Raw genomic sequence first — 20,260 nt, forward strand, 5'->3', positions numbered from 1 at the left:
TCCAGTGTTTATGTCTTAGATACTCGACCAAAAAACAAATAAGTTAAAAACCAAAATGTCACTTCCAGCGACCATAAAAAAATATCAGAGGTAAAGTTAAGTTTTTTGTGCAATTTGGTGCATCTCGAATAAATAAATGAATAATCCAAAAAGTAGCTATGTTAATACAGAAACTCCAACAAGGAAAAAAGAAAAAATATCCCCCCAAAACTAAACTTTCTATTTATGTTCTAAATGCGCAAATCAGTCCGTGCATTATTACATTGCTCCGCCCATTAACAAGTCACCTGCACGATTATGTTGGTTATCGTTTGACTGACGATTGTCGGTTGGAAAAAATTTTAAACTCGCCCAACCTTAATGTCCACCCTACTGTTAATCATTTTGGGATGGCTTTCACAACTGCACACCATAATTTACAGCTCGTTAATGCTATCCATCAAGTTTACCCGTCTATGAACTAACGTTAGCTAACGCCAGCTAACAATGTTAGCTAAAATCACAGCAATATTATATCGAAGCTACTGAAGTGGCACATAGCCTAGGTAGCTACCACAACTAAAATAAGATATTTGCAGTATGTTAACTTTAGTTTTTTTAAAATAACTTACTTTCAGATGTTTTCTTAGGTTGGAGGTGGAGTCTTTTGACGCAGAGAGCATCTTCTTTGCTGGCAAGCAGAGTTTGCATTGCACTGTGAAATTCCGCCCATCCCTTTCTTCTTTGAATATGAAATGGTGTTGGAACTTCCAACTCTGAAACGCATTCCTGCCCAACGTGCACTGCTGACTCTGTTGGCTGGCTCCGGCTGGCTCTGGCTCCATTGTTTGACTAACGCCACCAACAGGACGCTTTTTTTTCTTTTTTACAGCCTCTTCTCGTGTGTTTTGTTTGGGTTTCGAGCCGCAATGCGCGGCGTGGAATGACCAAAATTACAGAGGACCGCCATGTAATCCATTTATTTCAACAAAGTAACTGTATTCTAAATACCACCTTTTTAAACTGTAACTGTAACGGAATACAGTTACTCATATTTTGTATTTTAAATACGTAACGGCGGTACATGTATTCCGTTACTCCCCAACTCTGCTTACCCATTTTGCTATTTGCTGCAGGTTCTACAACTCATAGCACAGATCCTCTCTGGAGTAGGGTGCCTGGCTGAATGATACCGAGCACAGCTAAAACCTGGCTAACAAGCCAGCTATTACGAAACCAATATAAGCAGTTCTACCTGGTTAGGAGGGACTGAACTTTAAAAATAAGAAAGAGGGGGCCACTGTAGGTAGCTTTGTCCTGTCAAAAACCTGAAAAATGCTAAATGAAAAATACACCTCAGAGGCCAGTGTGGGGGAACCCCTTCAGTATTGGTTGGAGTTTAATTTTCTTTAGAGGTTTCATAAATCGGTCCATCGATGGTGCTGATCTCATCTCAGTGTTGACTTCTAGTGGCTGTAATAAAACAGATGGTCTGATATTTTTTTCTCTGAAATATTGAAAGGGTTGAAGAATTAGGGCCAAACTTTCCGACTAAGAGCACATTAGTCTGGTTTGAATTTCCTTGTGCTGTCTGTGTAACAGTGTCATGAGTTTAAATCACTGAAGGATCAGTGCTGTACATCACCTGAAAGTGCATTTCCTGTCAGTATGGATCTACAGAGCCTCACGGCCATCAGTTACTATAAGTGTAGGGTTTAAAAACATCACTCATGTGAACTTGTGACTCTACAGGCCTCAGTAATGACTATAAACCTACTTATCTTTATTAATATGTCCTCAGAAGTCCTCATGCAGTTTACAGGCTATATATGAAAGTGTCACTGCTGCAGTCATTCATTCCTAAAACCTGCATCTTCCATGTTTGTTGGCTTGGTCCCCAACCATGTGTTCATTTATAACTTACATCCACAAACACACACAACATAATACAAACTTAATACATTTGACTTCAAATGATTTTTACTGCCCTTTCTTTTAATCCTGCTGTTTGTTTGCTTTCTAATGCACCATTGAATGTGCTATATAAATAACACTTGCATTTCTCCATCATTGCATTGTTTATTTGATTATACCTCTTCTTTGCCTTGCAGTGAAAGAATGAACATAACAACATTCCTCCCTTTCCGTGTTCCCTTTCTCTGCAATCAGTGTAAGCCGGTGCCGTGGCTGAGCATCGCCGACTTCAAGCAATAACAAAAGAAAACCCCTGTGTGCGATTTGATCTCTCTCCATGTCTGTGCTTAGCACTTGAAAGAGACATGTGGGCGTGAGAGACTTACAGTGTGAGACGACTTACAGTGTCTGTGCTCTGTGTTAAGATTTGCATGTGCTGACTGTGCCACCCACCTCCTTCTGCGTAGACATGCAGTGGACAGTGGACAACAATGATGGCAGTCAGGATTCTTTCATGGAAACAGGCTGGCACAGTCAGAGTCTCTTTGACAAAAAGTGTAACAGCATATTTAGCACTCTGGTAACAGGTCATACTGCTCTTCTTGATTAATAGAAAAAAAATCCATGGACACAATACAGGGTACCCTGTAAACATACATTATGTTTGCACATTGTGCAGCATATGCAGTTTCTACATATTTTGGTAAACTGGCACCATTACAATTGGGATCAAATTGTCTGTTAGCAACTCTTTTTGTAATGCTCCTGGCCCTGTTGAATGAGCTCACTGACTCACCCAAAAGCAGACAAAAGGGCAACAGGCTGCCAGTAATTTCAAAGATTGTGTATTTAAACAGAAGGTCTTATACAAACGTGCTTGGAAAAACAAAAAACTTGAAGAAATCTAAAAGAGAAGTAGAGCTACCAAAAGGTGCAAGCCAGAATTAAACAAAGTGGAGACAAAAGGAATGGGAAACAGACCAAGACTGAGGAAACTGAGACACACTAAATACACACCATAGACCGAGAGAGGCAATAAAAACAGGTGAACTCACTCAAACACTGATGAGGGTGGAAAAAGAACAAAAGAGGAAGGCAAAAGTAAAAAAACCACAAGAAGAACTAATCAAGAACTAACAAGACTAAAAGGGTGAACCAAGTAAAGTCAACAGATAAAACAGATAAAAGAGTAGGGGAAAAACCATCAAAGAAACAAAACGAGAAAAAACAGGACTTCTAACTAAAAGTGTAGTTTGTTACAAAAACCATGACATACACAAAATTAAGGATGCAGGAAGATGTTCTACAGTTATAATGTGAGTCTGACAGTATTAGCGATGGGCCAAATCAACAAGCTGCACTGCAGTTTTTACAAAGCAACGCACATTTCTTACACTGCGGTATTTTTGCACACCCCACGGGAGAGGAGTACCTTATAGTCTGAATGCCCCCACTCGTGCTAAGCCAAAGTATTCAAATAATCATTGCATATTTAGGATAATAATTTCACTATTCATATAGTTTTCGAGGGTCATAAAAAAAAGGAAGATTACATTTTGCTAGAGGAGCTTTGCATGATGAGTATTCTTTCAAATATCCGCTTTATCTTATACCTTTGGCCCTGAAGTAAGTAATGAAGTATTCTGATTCTGACTGTAATTAAGCTCAGTGTTCATGATTCAACAATAAGAAGGAAAGTGGGCAGACTGGGCATCCATGGGAGGGTTCTAAGGAGAAAACCACTGCTGACTTAAAAGAACACAAGAAAAAAGACAAAACCTTAATGATCCCTACAACTTTCGGGAAATTGTTCTGTGGATTGACGAGACAAAAGCTGGATGGTTTGGAAGGTTTCTGTCCAAGGCCAAGTCAAAGACCGGACTTATGCTTCTCCACGGCCTTCAACTGGCCTTTAATGCTCGACTTCTGCAAAGATGAGTGGGCCAAAATTCCTCCACAACGATGTGAAGGACTCATGTTGCAGTTATTGCGGTAAAGGGTGGCAAAACTATCTATTAGGTTTAGAAAGCAAGTACTTTTTCACACAGCAACAGTCAACTCAAGGTGCTTTATACTGTTAGGCAAAGACCCTACAATAATATTTAAAAAATGCATTTTGTACTTACTCAGAATATCTTTGTCTAGAGTTAAAATTTGTTTGATGATCTGACAAATATACCAAGAAACTAGGAAATCAAGGAGGGGAAAATACTTTTTACTGCACTGGGTTTACTGATTTGGTTGGACTAATGATTGCCTGATTATCAAGGGGCAGCTTTGTTATCCCTTCAGGTTTCATGCAAGTGAAGCAGCAATCAAAAGGTTACCGGTCTTGCAAAGAACTGAAATACTGTTTTTTCTACAGCTCATGGAACAGAAAAGGCATTCAGACGTCTTTTTGTGCAGCTGATGTTCTCTTTGTTGTTGAATATCTTTGCCAGTCAGCTCCTTTGTTCTGGTGGCGCAGGAATAAGATACAGCTCCTCCCTGCTCCCATCAGATCCACATCAAATCCAACACCAACTATCCTTGCTGTTTCCCCTTTTTTTTTCTCTGGGGGTTTCAATCCTTGCGTTTTTCACTCAATATATACTTACATCCTTAATCTTTTACCTTTGATAAGATAGAAAAGCTTATCACAATAGAAAGGAACACAGTTTTGGTTTTTTTAATCACAGGTTTGCAGGAAAAGCCTGCACCAAAGGATGAAGGGAAACAGTTTCTGACCACCACTCAAAAGCTTAGTATTGTTCCTGTAAATTGAGTTGCACCGTGCTCACAGGAGAATGCAGAATGACTTCCTCCCATGAGTGATAACGTAAAGCCCTGGTTTAGGCAGGATATGTTCTTCCGTCCTGGAGGAACAATGAATGGGGATTAATATGCTGCGTGACAAAGAAATGGAGGATTGAGGTTGCTGCCTCTCATAGCAACAGAGGTTCAGTGCAGGGAATTTATTCCTGCTTGTGACACACAGGTATGTGCGTGTGCTTTTTGCCTCATCTGGACTCACAATTCGAGCACAGACACACAACAAGTTATTTCATTCCCCCTCAGCTGATTATTGCAAATTCAACTTGGCCTTGGTTTGTGTCTGTGGGAGTAAGGACGGACCCGACCACATAGTTCACACTTTTGACACACTTTTTTTCCCCAGTTGCAGCTTTTCAGCTGCCAGCCACACATACACACAACAACAACAACAAACTCATCATGTCCCAGCACGTTGAATATGGGAGGCCTCCCTCCCACCCCCACGTGGGGGTCGCCTCCCTTTCTTTGTTGTGTTATAGGGTCTACCTTACAATTTAAGGCACCTTGAGGCAACTGTTGTTGTGATTAGGCATTGTATAAATAAAGTTGAAATGAATTGTAAACTCTAAACATCCACCAGGTCTCTGGTGACCTGGGTTAGGCTTTGTGGTAAAGTTTGAGTTTAGCTGATTTTCACTCGTTACAAGACTTAATTGAAATGTAACATCCTTTAGCCTTTTTTGCTGTTTCCCATGTGTCTAAAACAAAATGTGACCATAACCTGGATTTTAACACCAGCTATTTAAAACTCATACCAAAAACCTGTTAGACTTGTAAAGGTCCTTTCATTCCTAAGCTAAAGTTCTTGCTTACATTGGAATGCAGTCTGGGTAGCGATGTCACTCTCCAGGCAGTGAATATGGCATCACTGGTAACATTGTTATCACATAAATTATGCTCTGTATGCTTCACGTCTAAAGTGCATAGTGCATTCACATTTCTAAAAGGGTGCTTAAAGCCCACAAGTTAAATTGGCTTTCTAGTCTGACTGATATCCAGATAGCAGAGACTTTAAACCTAATCTGGGCGATGTTTGGCACTTAGTTACAGCATTGAAAAGTATCCTGTTGGATCTGTGGCTGAACTGTTGCCATCAGTCAGTTTTGGTCCAGAGAAAACAGGGCCACATTGCTACTGTTGATGGAGCAGCCTGACATTTATTTGACTTTGAACTAGGAGGCTCTTGTATTGCAAGGGTGTGTTCTTTCACATACTTTTCTCCTCTGTAAATAGTCACGGCTGCTTATGACATGTTTAAACAAACAATTTGTTTGTTAGTGTTAACTAAAAGATGAGCAAATATTAGACTTAAATGTATGTGCTTAGTACTGCTCTATTTCCAAAATGTGCCATTAGTACATAGACATGTTTCTTGTCAACAGGTTGATATTTGTTATACTGAGTAAAAGTGATGGCACATTTTGTGAGATATTCCAAGGGGATGGGTTATGTCATAAAAATAATTCAGGTAATATTCTCTTTCTCATGTTTTCCTCTTGTGGACACAGGGGATCCAATTAAGCAGCACAATACAAAATGTTAAATGCAATTTTAACATGATGTAGAGCGATTTTGCCAGGTGTGCCACTTAAAAGTCAGGAGTAAAGCATGTTTTCAGTCAAATGAATGAACAAATATGTCTGCCTTCTTTTTCACTTTATGCTTTTAGTTCAGTTCAGATGTTTTTCGGTATCTCAGGGTGGCACCCGGAGAATCTTGTGGAGAGTCCAAACTGAAGGATAACCAAATGATTTATCTATTGAGAAGTACGAACGTAGAATGTAAATTTTGCAACAATGTGTCTCTTTGTGTATAAGAAGTGAGTCGACTGGCTTTGCAAATGTTTTCTTAGTCTCATTTATTTTCTCTTCCAGGAGTCTCCGTCAGCATCTCCACCTTCAGCCTGGTGGCCATTGCTATCGAAAGATACAGTGCCATCTGTAACCCACTGAAATCCCGTGCATGGCAGACCCGATCTCACGCCTATCGCGTCATCGCTGCTACCTGGGTGGTGTCATTGTTAATCATGGTGCCCTATCCGGTGTTTAGCACTCTCAAGTCTTTCCCAAGGCATAATGGTACTGTGGGCCGCATGTGCCGCTTGGACTGGCCCAATCCACAATCTGAGCAGGCCTGGTAAGTGCTTATTAACATGTTATGTTAAACTATTTGCCGCCAGAGAAAGAAATATAAAAGATAGGTGAAAAAAAGCATGGTCTGTAATCAGTTTATCAGACATATCTTTATGTAAAGAAAAAAATATCTGTGTGGGCTGGATGACTAGTTTGGAAATGATGACTACCAGCTATTTTAAAGCAATAATATCTACCATTCTCAATAGATAAACTCTTGCCAGCGTCTGTGAAAAGCAAGACTTCACATGCATTACAATTATTTGGTGTGATGTCTTCACAACCTTGACAGGGATAAGTGAGTAAAATATGAATGCAATGGAAATGGAATACAGTTTCCATGGCTTTGCTTCCAAAAGTGTGGAAATTCTTGGATTCTCACTTACATTAAGTGGAATTATGTCATTTGTGACCAAGAAGAAGTAACTAAAAGTTTCTTTTACTGAAAACGCTGCGTCCAGATAAGCAGAATCAACTTTTTGGGGATCAAGTTTTCGACTATAAATTGATGACATTTCAATACAATTTTCCTGTCAACTACAAATCCATCTCCTGTCAGTATAATCTGGTCAACTATAGATCAAAGTCTTTTCAGTAGCTAATTATAACAGGACAACTTTGAATCAATATTTTTCCTATGGCATTACTATTACACTGTCAGGTTTCATCAATATTTTAACTTTGATTTGATATTTATTTAGCATTGAGATTTCAATCTTGACCATAATGATGATTTGGATGAAAAAAACAACATTAATTTAATGTGATTTTGCTATTTGGGCAGAACCGTATTAGATTACTAAAACCGTGATTTTTTTGCGAGAATGTCTCACGACAGTGACGTAAGTGAGTGCGCCGTTAGTGACAACAGCTGTGTGCAGATCAACAGTGGATCATATATCGATTGTGGGAGAGAGTATGAGCGTGCAGCGTTTAAAGCGTGGAAGTACTGACCTTACTTTGAGTTTGATTCCATAAAAAGTGACAAAAACATTAGCGTCCATCGTGCGTGGGAAGAAAACTTCTTTTTACTGCGAAAATAACCCCTAAACTTCCAAGCAAGCACCGAGTGCACTATGACATAATGGGAAATTCACAAAGAAACTCGTGGATTCTTCAACTGACCGCGGCACACCTGCACCAGGGTAAACCTCCGCCTACCGCAGTCCTGCTTTACAGGTGAAAATAGAGCAACAGGACCGCTGAGTCTTTGACTTTATTTATTTTCTGCTGTGTTTTACTTGCATCTATTTGAAAGAGTGAGTGTAAACACAAAAAACATTTTATTTTATGTGCTGGAATGTGCAGAAAATAGGTTTAAATGTTAAACTAATTTATTCAAGTCAGAGAATGTTGCATATAATTAAATTTTTGCTTGATGCATAAAGTTGAAAGATTAAAGCTGATAAAACAAGTTTTAAAAAGAGACTTTTCCATTTGATTACATTTTGTATGATGGATTATGCAGAAAACGTATACCAATAAATGGAGGCACTAGGAAAAAAAGGAAATAACTACATTATTACACAAATATTCTGCAGATAATGTGTCTACCCTCAGTGTGATCATTTCACTGTCTTTTTAAATTAATGCAATAATTTCTTCTTTCCCTACTCTTTGCTTAGAAAGAGGGAAGAGCAAATCTTATGAGAAGGTCAAGAGAGAACCGATTATTGCCGTTACAGTCTGGATTGCTCCACGTTAGGAAATTCATCTATTCATCTATAGCTCTCTAAAGGCCAGTAAAACCAGCTTTCTTGTTCAAAAGCTCCCCCAAATAGATGGATACCACCTCAGAGAAGACACGTTAAATCCTCTTGGGATATACTACTCAGGGATTTTTATAGATCTGTCTGTGAAAACTTTGGATTCTGTACGATGGTGCAATTAAAGTGAAGAAGAAGATGAACATGGCCAGAACTTGTACATCTCTTTTTCTCTCTTTTTGACAGCCTTTTGTGGTGGAACACTGACGAATTCTCTTTTCTCTGACTGTCTATCAAGCTCTTAAGCTTCACTGAGAAAGATGAGGCAGTGGGAGAGCAGTTAATTAGCCTGTTCAGTGAGGAGGTGGAGGAGGAAGGAGAAGACAATCAAGACTCAGATGTCAAAAGTTTCCATGTCACAGAGTACAAGCGCATTTCAACTTTTAATTCCTTGTCAGGGGTTAAAGCTTCCTAAGAGATAACACAATCTAGCTTTCGCTAGATGAAATGGACACCTAATCACCGAAGCAGCCATTTTTAGGTTGAGATCCATAAAAGAGCCATAAAGTGGTTAAAAGTCAAAGTCAAGCAAAGTATATATTTGCACTTACACATCATGTTCACTGACAAAGTTGCAAAAAGTACTCTGAAACGATGACTAATCTTATTCATTATTCACTCCACGTTTTGATCTGAGCAGATAACATTTTGCATTAAAAAGGAAACTGTATGGTTCTAACATTATGAATGGAGTGTCTTTGACTCTGTCGATTTTTCATTATCAGCGTTGGACCTTTATTTAGACCTAAAATACATCTAAATCGTATCTAAATTACAGCTGATCAACTATTCAGATCAGAGCTCTGATTTTCAGTAGATAAACGAGTGCAAGATTTGGGTCTAAAACAGAAGCCTATGTTAGTGTTGCACATCTGCATTCCTTTTAATAGCTATCTGTAGGTGACTTAGGTGATTGGTAAATGGACTGGTTCTCACATTACATTACTTTTCTACTCTACTAGAGCACTCAAAGCATGTTATTCATAAAGGCACTCTTTTCTATGCCTAAGTGCTTTCTATCTAACATTCAATGCAACTGCAAAAAAACTTGTTGTTCTGTTGTTGGCCTTTCAATTTAGCTCTTGCCGCAGCCAGAATAAAAGTCACGAAAGAACAGATTTTCTCTATTGTGAAACTGTATTAATAATAATGACAGCTCTTCACTATAGCCAGTGTAATATGTTGATCGTTATTATCATTTTGCACTTCTTCCTCATGAAGGTGTGCGCTGTCACTCCCTTTCCTGTTCAAGCACTTCTTCAACCAGTTAGCATTCTACCAACGCAAAACATTATCAATGGCAGATTAAGTTCTGTACACAGGCATCACTCTGGGAGCCAAAAACTACATAGACTAATGTGGTACCATAAATTCTGCTGGAGGCTTCACCATGGGACTTCCTACTCAGTGAAACTATGGTGGATTTCTTTTTATGTACAATCTCTGCTTCTATCTCAGACTTAATAAAGCAAAGCATAGCTGGATTTTACAATTTTATTTAAAGATGACTCTTGCAATTAATTTGTTAATTCTTCTTTTTGTTTGTTTTAGTAGTTTTCAGATGCATAACCATACAGCTAAAATCCACAACCTTAGAGACAATTTGAAGATGTATTAAGTTCTCGACCTTATCGTCCAACTAAAATCTGAGATATAAATAAAGCTGAACAAATATCCTTTGTAGCCATTTGAAGAGTTTTGAAGAGCCCCCTTTTGATCTTAACATAAACTACTGCTGGAAAGCTTGGGATCATTCTCAGATGTCCTCATTTTTGAAAGAAAAGCATATTTTTTTTCTCTAATTTAAAATTAAATTGACCAAAATTGTTGTGAATGGAAAATAATGATTATGACACAGTGGAACAGTTGTTCGCACTGTTGCCTCACAGCAAGGGTTTGAATCTGCCAGCTGGTCGGGCCTTTCTGTGTGGAGCGTCCATGCTCTCCCTGCGCTTCCATGGGTTTTCTCCGTGTGCTTCCTCCCACAATCCAAAGACATCCATGTAACTGCTACATCAGCTGTAATGGTTTCTTTGTGTCTGTGTTGGCCCTGTGATGGACTAGCAACCTGACTGGGACATACCCTGGGTCTTGCCCAGAGACAGCTGGGACACGCTCCAGCCACCCCCAACAACCCTGGATTGAGTGAGTGGCTAAGAAAACAGACAGATGTAATCAATCATTATAAAATCATTAATGGTTTAATGACTGAATGGTTTAATCTGTGTAGGCCTAGAAACAGCCATCACTCCTTTTTTTTCAGTGACACATTGGGTTCCCTAATGCTATTTGATCACGTGAAAGACCAAATTGATCATGATTGCACAACTGAAAACTGTTGTGCTAATTAAAAAGCAATAGATTTGGCTTGTTAAGTTTTCTGGAGCATCAGCCTCTGTGGGTTCGATTATAGTATATAAATGGGCAAAAATAAAGAGCCGTGAGATATGCTAAGTATTTTTGAAGAATATTCCCAAAGGGAAAACTGCCAAAAACAACCCTCAAGATGGTAATGATACCAGACATTTTTAGTGACTCTAACCTTTAAAACACTGCAAACTGTAAAGCACTCTTTGACTCTTGTCTGTGAAGTGCTATATGACTAAATATTGTGTGCTTACTTGAAAGGATTCATGCACTCAAAACAGTAATCATCATCAGCCTCATCATCGGTGCTGTGCCTGTAGATAATCTGTCTGCAGCAGGTGTCTTTTGCCTAACACAGCATATTTCACTGTAACTGATGGTGAAGAAAATCCGTACGCCATGTTATGAGTAAAAATCTGGGACTCCAGGACTTCAGCATTCTGGGGTAAGGCCAGTCTAAAGCGTCAGCTCACTGATCACATTGGCCTACATGGGCGAGAATGCGTTTGAGGGAAAATGTTTGCTTTTAAACTATATTTTGCATCATTCACAAATATTAAATTAGCTTGACAATCCTTGATCATTTATGACTGTGTGCTGCATTGTAAATGCAACATTTAAACATTTCAAAAGGGCTCTTTGTTTCATTGTAAATCTGTTTTAGGATTTACTGCCAGGGTCTATTGGCCCAAATAACTCTACAGTTTATCTGTTTTGTTTTTTTAAAAATTGCCTCTAATTTCCTTCCCTGGAATCCAACTGAATGAGTCATTAATGCAAGCTGTTATTATGACCTCCATCCATCAAACCATCCAACCAATTCCTCAACTGCTTGAAACCTTTCCCAGCTGTCATTAGGCAAGAGATAGGGCACACGGGTCACCAGAGTGACCTGCAGTTACATTTTAGGAAAATGGTTTCTATTAATATTGAATTGCCTCGGTTATTGTCATTATAACATCAGAGTTTTTGGTTTCAAAACGCCACGCAGAGCAAATAAAAAGTTGAACCCTGAAACATGTAGGTTAGAATCTTCCTTTATAGAGTCGGTTGTTTAGTTTAGTTGGAGAACTTTTGACTCGACTACTTGCTGCTGTTACACGTGTTCGTTTCTGATAACCTTCAAGTTTTTGGCGCCGTGAACACCTGTAAACGGTAAATGGCCTGCATTTGTATAGCGCTTTACTTAGTTCCTAAGGACCCCAAAGTGCTTTACACTACATTCAGTCATTCACCCATTCACACACACATTCACACACTGGTGATAGCAAGCTACATTGTAGCCACAGCTGCCCTGTGGCGCACTGACAGAGGCGAGTGACACCTGTAGTCTGACTTAATCCAATCAGTGTTTTATTTTCTGAACACTGCTATGCTTTGCTCATTTACTTTCTGGTCTGAATAATAAAGCCTTTTACATTAAAAAAAAAGAGCCTCCTGCTTTGTGGCGACCCTCCAGCAGGTGCACTATTAGCTGAGTTAGTGCTTTCCAGCTCTGACTGAACAGGACTGGAAATTAAAAGTGCAAAAGAAATTTATGACATATGCACCATCATTTTCTTTGATGATTAATGCGAGCCAAACGCATCTTTCCTGCTTGATAATCATGTTGCTTTCAGGTGATGTGGGAAAAGAGGTAGCTATGAATATTCAACATGTTTTTTTCCCTCTGCTTCAGCTCTACCCATCTGGGTTTTCCCTTTGAGGCAAAACAAGCGCAGATCCACTACTGCTGTTTTTAAATGCTGTTTCCACACTCCCGCGTGGTCACTTCCACACAGCTTTTGTCTAACAGATTTTCCACAGTATTAAACTGCCAGCTGATAGACGCCTTTATTTATTTTTTTATTTTTAATGAGAAGTGCTGAGTTCAGAGAGTTGCCCAAGCAGACATTAGAATATCAGACAATGAATGAAACATGGCCTCTTCCTGTGTGCTGTCGCTTTTATGTGCTGACTGATGCACCGCAGACACCGGCAGTTAAGAAGAGCATTCTCTCATTACTACCAATCAAATGGGAGATCTGGCTGCATCTACTCAGCGCCGGTCCATTTATTTATTACCTTGCTTGTGCGTGCTCGTGTTTTGCTTTACTTGTACACGCCACCTTCTCCTCTCTCTCTAATACACACATTCGTTCATTCGATTCACTAATACAGTCTCTGGTTTTCCAGTCCCAGGTGGGAAAACTCAGCAGCTTTCAAACAAAGCTCCAGAGCGTCGAAGGACTTCCACAGAATATGTGCGGAGGGGTTTCCGTCAGATACTGTGACAGAGCTGACAGAGGCTCTAAGCCCTTTGAACCTTTTTGCACTACTCAGAAATTCCTCTGTCAACATTTTGCTCTGCTTTTTTCTTTTTTTTGCTCTACACTCAGTTCATAACTTTTTCTTTGATGTGCCACCAATCTAAGCACTGCAGAAAGCTGGGATTGGTATTCTTTGTCGTCTGTGAATAGAAAACATTCGTGTACCCAGTCTAAATCAGTTGAAAACATCCCCAATAATTAGATAATCTTTTAACTGTATTTGTAAATGTTATGTGCACATTTACATACAAACCGGACACTCTGGGTTTAATAGTTTACAGCCTTTTTTATCAGCAGCATAAGAGCCACACAGAAAGTTCTAATATTTAACTCTCGCACATTGGTTTAAAGTGGAACACAATTAAAATCATTGGCGTTATTCAGTGGTTTGAGTGGAGATTCTTGCTATTGATCTCAAATGACCAAGTTATCTAACTGCAGCAAACAGCTGATGTGTACTAAATGCTCATTTACAACTACACGCTTCTACCTGGACAGCATTAGTAGCTTATTTATCTAATTTTCATTCGACTCATCAACGGTCTGATTCAAGCTGTTTAAGGTCACTTTACCCTTCACTTAAGACAGCTTTCCAGCTAGTTTGTGTTTAGCAGTTCTGGGGTACTGAGTATTAGACATGATTGAGACATAAGTGTGTTTGGGACTTTTTAATCCCATTGCAATTATAAACAAGTGTTAAACTGGGCTGAAATGATCCAGAATGGCATTCTGGCCCCTTCAATTAGTGAGCAATAGAATCTTGTAGACAGGTTAATAATGCGAATGACTGTCAAATGGACCAGTTCTTACTTGTGCTGCAGACTCTTGTTGCTTCCCGCGGCGGTATGGAAACACTTGCACAGTAATAAGAAAATATTGTTAGCCCACGGGCTGCTTACATCTTCAGTGCATTCATTTGGCCTTCTCTTCCCAGTGATGCGTTTATGGTGCAGATGTAAAAAAAACAACGTTTAAGTCATGCTATGATACTCAGCATCCAGATAGGAGCTACTGAAGACAAGCAAGCATAAATGGATTTTTTTTAGGTGCCAAGTCCTTTCCACTGGAACTTTTCAAACAGCTTGACAAACATGACCAAACTCACAAACTGTGTCGGTGCAGTTTGTTGCACAGCGTGCCTGCTAGCGAATGTTGAGTTTCCCACTCTTAGTGTTGCGCACAGGAGAGGAAGATGAGAGGTTATTTTCAAAAGTTAGGACTGCACACCAAATCCATTGTTCTAATTCGTTTTAAAGTTTTTAAGTCAGATATTGAATCTATGCATGCTGTGCTGCTGAATTATGTTTTTGTGAAATGTTTTGCAGAACAAATTGAAGTAGGTCTAAACTCATTTTGTGATAATACTGTACTAGACAGTTTGGTGCTGATTAGATTCACTCACTAAATTCTACCTTTTATCCTTATAGTATCTACAGGTTGGATCTCATCTTTACAGCTACAGTACCTCTCAGAACAGGCTCTGCCGCGTATCCAGGGCTAACACACAGACAACCATTCACACTCACATTCACACCTATGGGCAATTTGGAGTTTCCAATAAACTTATCCCCACTAACTGCATGTCTTTGGACTGTGGGAGGAAGCCCCGGCCGGAGAGTGGAATTGAACTCTTGTTGCTGTGAGGCAAACCACTGTGGCACTGTGCTCAATTTAACCCCGAATTATGTATATGTTGTTGTTTGAATATGGTAGTTGAAACAGTGTGAAAAAGTAGTTGCAGCCTTTTATCACATTTAAATGTTTCAGATCATCAAATAAATTTAAATTCTAGACAAACATAGCCTGAGTAAATACAAAATTCAGTTTTTAAATTATGATTTCATTTATTAAGGAAAAAAAAAACTATCCAAACCAAACTGATCCGAGGTGGTAAAGTAATTAACTTCCTGTTTAAGTCATAAATTAACTGCTATTATCCACTATTTTTTTGAAACCTGAGAGATGAGATTCAGTTTCACTAGCCTCACCCAGGCCCGATTTCTATTTAAACAGGACCTGTCTGACAAAGCGAAATAGGCTAAAAATGTCAAAAAGCAACACATCATGCCATAATCTAAAGAAACAACTGAAAAGCACGCCACTGATATCTAGTGAGGAAAGGGAAAGACATCTCTAAGGCTTTGTTGAGCCATTTCTAAGTCCTGTGAACCACAGTCAGAGCTTTAATCCAAAAAGTGAAAACAATTCAAACAGTGTTAACCTTCCCAGGAGTCGTCACCCTACCAAAATTACTCCAACTCCACGCTGATGACTTATCCAGGAGGTCACAAAAGAACTCAGAACAACATCCAGAGAACTACATGCCTCACTTGCCTTAGTTAGGGTCATGATTCAATAATACGAAAGAATCTGAGCAAAAATGGCATTCATGGGAGGGTTCTAAGAAGAAAAACACAGCTGACTGAAAAGAACTCAATCACATCTTTGAGGGGAAAAAACATCTGGGATACTCTGTGGACTGGTGAGACAAAAATTGAGCAGAACCAAAAATGAGCTTTTTGGGACGTATGCATCATTTGGCATAAAACTCACACCAACAGTCAGACATGGTGGTGGCAGTGTGCTAGTGGGCCGGGGCTGCTTTCTTCCTTCAGGACTTGATACAAATTAGTTATAATTGATGGAACCATGATTTGTGCTCTCTATCAGACAATGATATAAATGATTCTCCTGAAGGAGAATACCGAGCCATCAGTTCATGCCCTGAAGCTCAAGTGCACTTGTGCACCCACTTATACAGTGGGTCAATGATCTGAAATACATCAGCAATGGTGTGAATGGTTTGAAAAACAAAATGAAGGTTTTGGAGTGGCCTTGTCAAAGTCGGAGTCAAATCAGATTGAGATGCTTTGGAAATGATTTATATTTTAGTGTGGCTAATGTGCAAAAAACTAAGAAATAAAGAAGCAGGCAAATATCTTTTCACAGTGCTGAAGCTACAAAAAAAGACAGCTACCAAAAAGATTTAACTCAAATGTACTATATTTTATACCTGGCAGTATAGTGGTTGGCAATGTTTTAGACACCACCCATGGCCGTAAGAATGGATGGATAGTTTTATAACTTGTAATATTTGATATTTTTGCCTTTTACCTGTAGAAAATGTTGAGAAACTGAGAAATTTGTCTTTTGAACAAGTTTTTACTGGGTGAGAGGTGATCATAGTCTTTTTGTTAGCAAACATTTTTCTAAGTAAAGCAAAACTAAACATATAAAATACATTTTTATGCAGATGACATAGTCCTGCATGGACAGGATTCTTCAGCGCCAACTTATCAAACTTTCCAGTGTTTTTCAGACATGTCTTAAGATCCTCAAACTTGTACTGATTGATGACAAAACAAAAACAGTACTTTCTACACTATGATCTTCTAATCTACATATGTTGGGATATTGACACTGGAAAAAGCATGGTGCAAAGCCCTGTTGTGTCATGCATCTCAAAAAGGTGTTTAAGGAAAGAATTTGTAGTAATTATTATGCCAGTTGGTCTTCATGTACAGTAAGTAAGTTAAAACTTCATACTGTTGTTCTGGTCTTCCAATAAGGCTGCGGCAAAAAAACCCAAAAAAACCCCACTACTGGTGATATATACAAACGCTGCAGCATCAAGAGTATCACCAGAGGTAAACAGCTCAAAGAAAAACAGAGTGTAAAGGCGGGTTACACTGCAGGGTGCTGAGGGGGGTCATGGTCTGCAGAGAGGAGCTGCAGAACTGACCTGAGATGCTGCAGTACATTTTGCTAAGAAGCAAAGGGGGTAAAGATAACTGTTGGGAGGAGCATCTGTAGGGCCTTTAGCCCATCTCCTGGATGTGCATGGCAATACAGAGGCAAAGAGAAAAACAGTTACGCTCACAAGCAAATTTTTCAGCTGGATTTCTTCAGCTTTGAGGACTGATTTAGTTGCAAATCTGTGATTTTTACACCCCTTTTATTCCATTCTGGCTGTTTTCAGGTACGTGCTGCTGCTGCTCATTCTGTTCTTTATCCCGGGAGTGGTGATGAGTATAGCCTATGGTCTGATCTCCAGAGAGCTCTACCGGGGCATTCAGTTTGAGCTGGGCCAGAGCAAGGAGGCAACTGGTGAGATCCATTATACATTTAATCCAATTGTGAAAGGATTGTTGTTTGCATTGATTTAACTTGTAGTGAAGATGAAAAATCACTTTCTCCAGACCCAAATGGGGCTGCCATAAATTACATGTGGAAGGCAGGAAACAATCAGAAGGGCCAGTAAATGTTCCCCGACTATAAATGGCTAGTAAATATAAGACATATGCTATTGTGAAAATAAACATGTGCCTACTTGAGTTTTATTGTTATGCACTTAGATAGCACACTGTCATTTCCAGGCAACAGCAGCAAATAAATATTTCTACACATATACAAAGGGACATTTGTGTAATCTGCCTCAAGCAGAGAATGACATATTTTGTTGCTACCTGGAGGTTCTGCACCTGTTCCATCCAAAAATATACTCCACTGTCCTTGGAACCACTCGGGTTGTTGTCTTGCGGCTGATATTCTCCATTTAAACAGAAACAGAAAAAAATATATCTGATATAGCTGAAATACGGTCACTTTAGGTCAATTATAACTGCTGCTATAACTGTGTGTATCAGCAGCACCAGTTTCCATGGAGTCCAGTCTTGAGTGTGATTCATCAAGGTGGGGAACATGTGAAACAGAATTCAGTAGTGATGGTAATTTATTACTGAAATAAAATTAGAAAATAGATCGTAGCAAAATAAACTTCCATCCTTGCATGGAATTCCACATGGAGTTGAATCATTTAGAGTTGGGTTAGGGTTATTTTAAGCTACAGGATAATTATGCAATTTTCAGACACTAGCAGACGGTGCGTTGCAAATCAGGTTTTACATTTTGGTTGGCATCACAGTCATTTTGTTTAAATGTGTTTCATTCAGGTGTTCTAAAAAGATGAAAGCGTGTAAGAATGGAAATGAACCTTTCAAAGCCATTGCCACATTGTTTCCACTGTAGAAGTGTGAACAAACAGAAATGAAGGCTAAAGTGCTCCAAGCAATTTGTTATATTGTTACACTACTGAGAAATCTAATGTCATTAATGCTTAACTTTGGAAACGTTACACCCAAGAACTGCATGTGAAGTAAACCCAAACACACCTGCTAATCCATGATTAAGATCAGAGGAAAGCCTGGTTTCTGCCTGACATCTCTTCCTGTTAAAAGGGAGTTCTTCATCCCCGCCGTTGACTAGTTCTTGTTCACATGGGTTATACATACGGAGAGTGTTTGAGGGTAAGACAAAATAAGTATTTAAGATTAAGTTTAGAAATGTTATTTCATCCATCCATCCATCCATCCATCCATCCATTCATCCATCCATCCATCCATCCATCCATCCATCCATCCATCCATCCATTTTCTTCCACTTATTCAATTCAGGGTTGCAGGGAGGGGTGGAGCCTATCCTAGCCACAATTTTATTCATTTTACAAATTACTTTGATTTTGATGATTATTTCGTTAAAGATCATGAGGTAGAATATATTTTTAGAACCTACTAATAAACAAATAGTGAAATTAGTTCTCCAAACTCTGGACATACTGAAGCTATGTGTCAAAATATCGGTATAGCTAAACAGCTAATGTTAACGTGTGCTGGCCAGGATAGCATTTATGATAACTGTTTAATACTTAAATGTTGTTCAAACGGGAGATTTATCGACCCCTGAAATTCCTCCTAAAGGGTTTGTTCAGTGTTATGAAATTTAACCACTTCAGTTGTTAGTGAGGGAAGGTGGGGTGTTTCTAACTGTCTGCAGCTGTGTCAGCTGCAGGAAGCCAAAATGTATTGTAATCATGTGTCACCTGTTTCTGTTAATGACACGTGATTTAAGGTGACTCAAACTTACGCTTTCCCCCTGTACTTCTACAGGCCAGAAAAATGGTGTAGACAGACCTTTGACAGGGCCGAATGACGATGATGATGGCTGCTACATCCAGGTATCCAAAAAGCCCTCCTCTTCTGTGGAGCTTCCCACCCTCTCTGCCTCATCTAGCACCGTGCAGGTCAAGACTGAGCGCGCCCGCAGCAACACCTCCGAGGCTAAGCTGCAGGCTAAGAGGCGCGTCATCCGCATGCTGATGGTGATCGTAGCACTCTTCTTCATCTGCTGGATGCCCTTGTTCACAGTCAATACCTGGAAAGCCTTTGACATGAAGTCTGTCACCAAAGCCCTCTCAGGAGCACCCATCTCTTTCATCCACCTCCTGTCCTACACGTCGGCCTGTGTCAACCCCATCATTTACTGCTTCATGAACACACGTTTTCGCAAGGCTCTGCTGTCCACTTTTGCCTGCTGCAGTCGCAACCGTCTGTGCTGTTGGTGCAGTGGGAGGGAAGGTGGGGAAGACGGCATCAACGCCACCTCCATGGGCACATCGATGGCGACCTCAATGTCCAAGTTCAGCTACACCACTGTAAGCACCACCGGCACCTGCTAAGCCTCGAGGAGGGCCGGGTGGTCGCATCAGTGGCTGTGGTTACAGTGTATGTGCCATCTGTTTTATTTTTTCCCTGTTTTTTTTTTTTTAATCTTCTGTTTGTCACTCTTCATCTTATTATGGTGTGAGTCATGTGCTGAGTAATATCCATGCCCTTGCTTAGAGGTCTTTTTCAAAGGTCTTCTTTAAATTCTTCGTGCATGGTTGCAGAATGTGAAGTGGAGAAAATACTGTTTCTTTTTGGTGACATCCTTTTACTCCAGTTTAACTAGCAGCATCTGCTTTGTTGCATCCTGAAAAGAACATCAAGTGCCTGTGCTCTTTGTGTGGCTTTGTTTGTTCGCTAGCTGGGACGGACATTTTAGTGGGAAAACTATGTTGAAAATATAAATTCTGTGTACATATTATTCTGTCTTTAAGTTTATTTAAGGTGAACGTTTTGATGGAGACTGCTAAATAATGAAG

The 20,260-nt window shown here is 39.6% G+C and overlaps 1 protein-coding gene across 1 annotated transcript in view; it reads left to right on the forward strand.

Moving 5' to 3' along the window:
• The window catches only part of LOC308394123 (cholecystokinin receptor-like), a gene marked incomplete at its 5' end in the record, with an annotated part of 74,743 nt that extends 54,553 nt beyond the window's left edge, over positions 1-20,190 (forward strand). Inside the window, 3 exons of the mRNA XM_080878295.1 lie at positions 6,582-6,843; positions 17,261-17,388; positions 19,227-20,190. Of these exons, the coding sequence (XP_080734421.1) occupies positions 6,582-6,843; positions 17,261-17,388; positions 19,227-19,795 (959 nt within the window). The 3' untranslated portion in view covers positions 19,796-20,190. The remainder of the gene's footprint in view (positions 1-6,581; positions 6,844-17,260; positions 17,389-19,226) is intronic.
• Between the last annotated feature and the right edge of the window lie 70 nt (positions 20,191-20,260).

Source organism: Rhamphochromis sp. 'chilingali' (assembly GCF_963969265.1).
Source record: "Rhamphochromis sp. 'chilingali' genome assembly, chromosome: 3".
Taxonomy (NCBI): Eukaryota; Metazoa; Chordata; class Actinopteri; order Cichliformes; family Cichlidae; genus Rhamphochromis; species Rhamphochromis sp. 'chilingali'.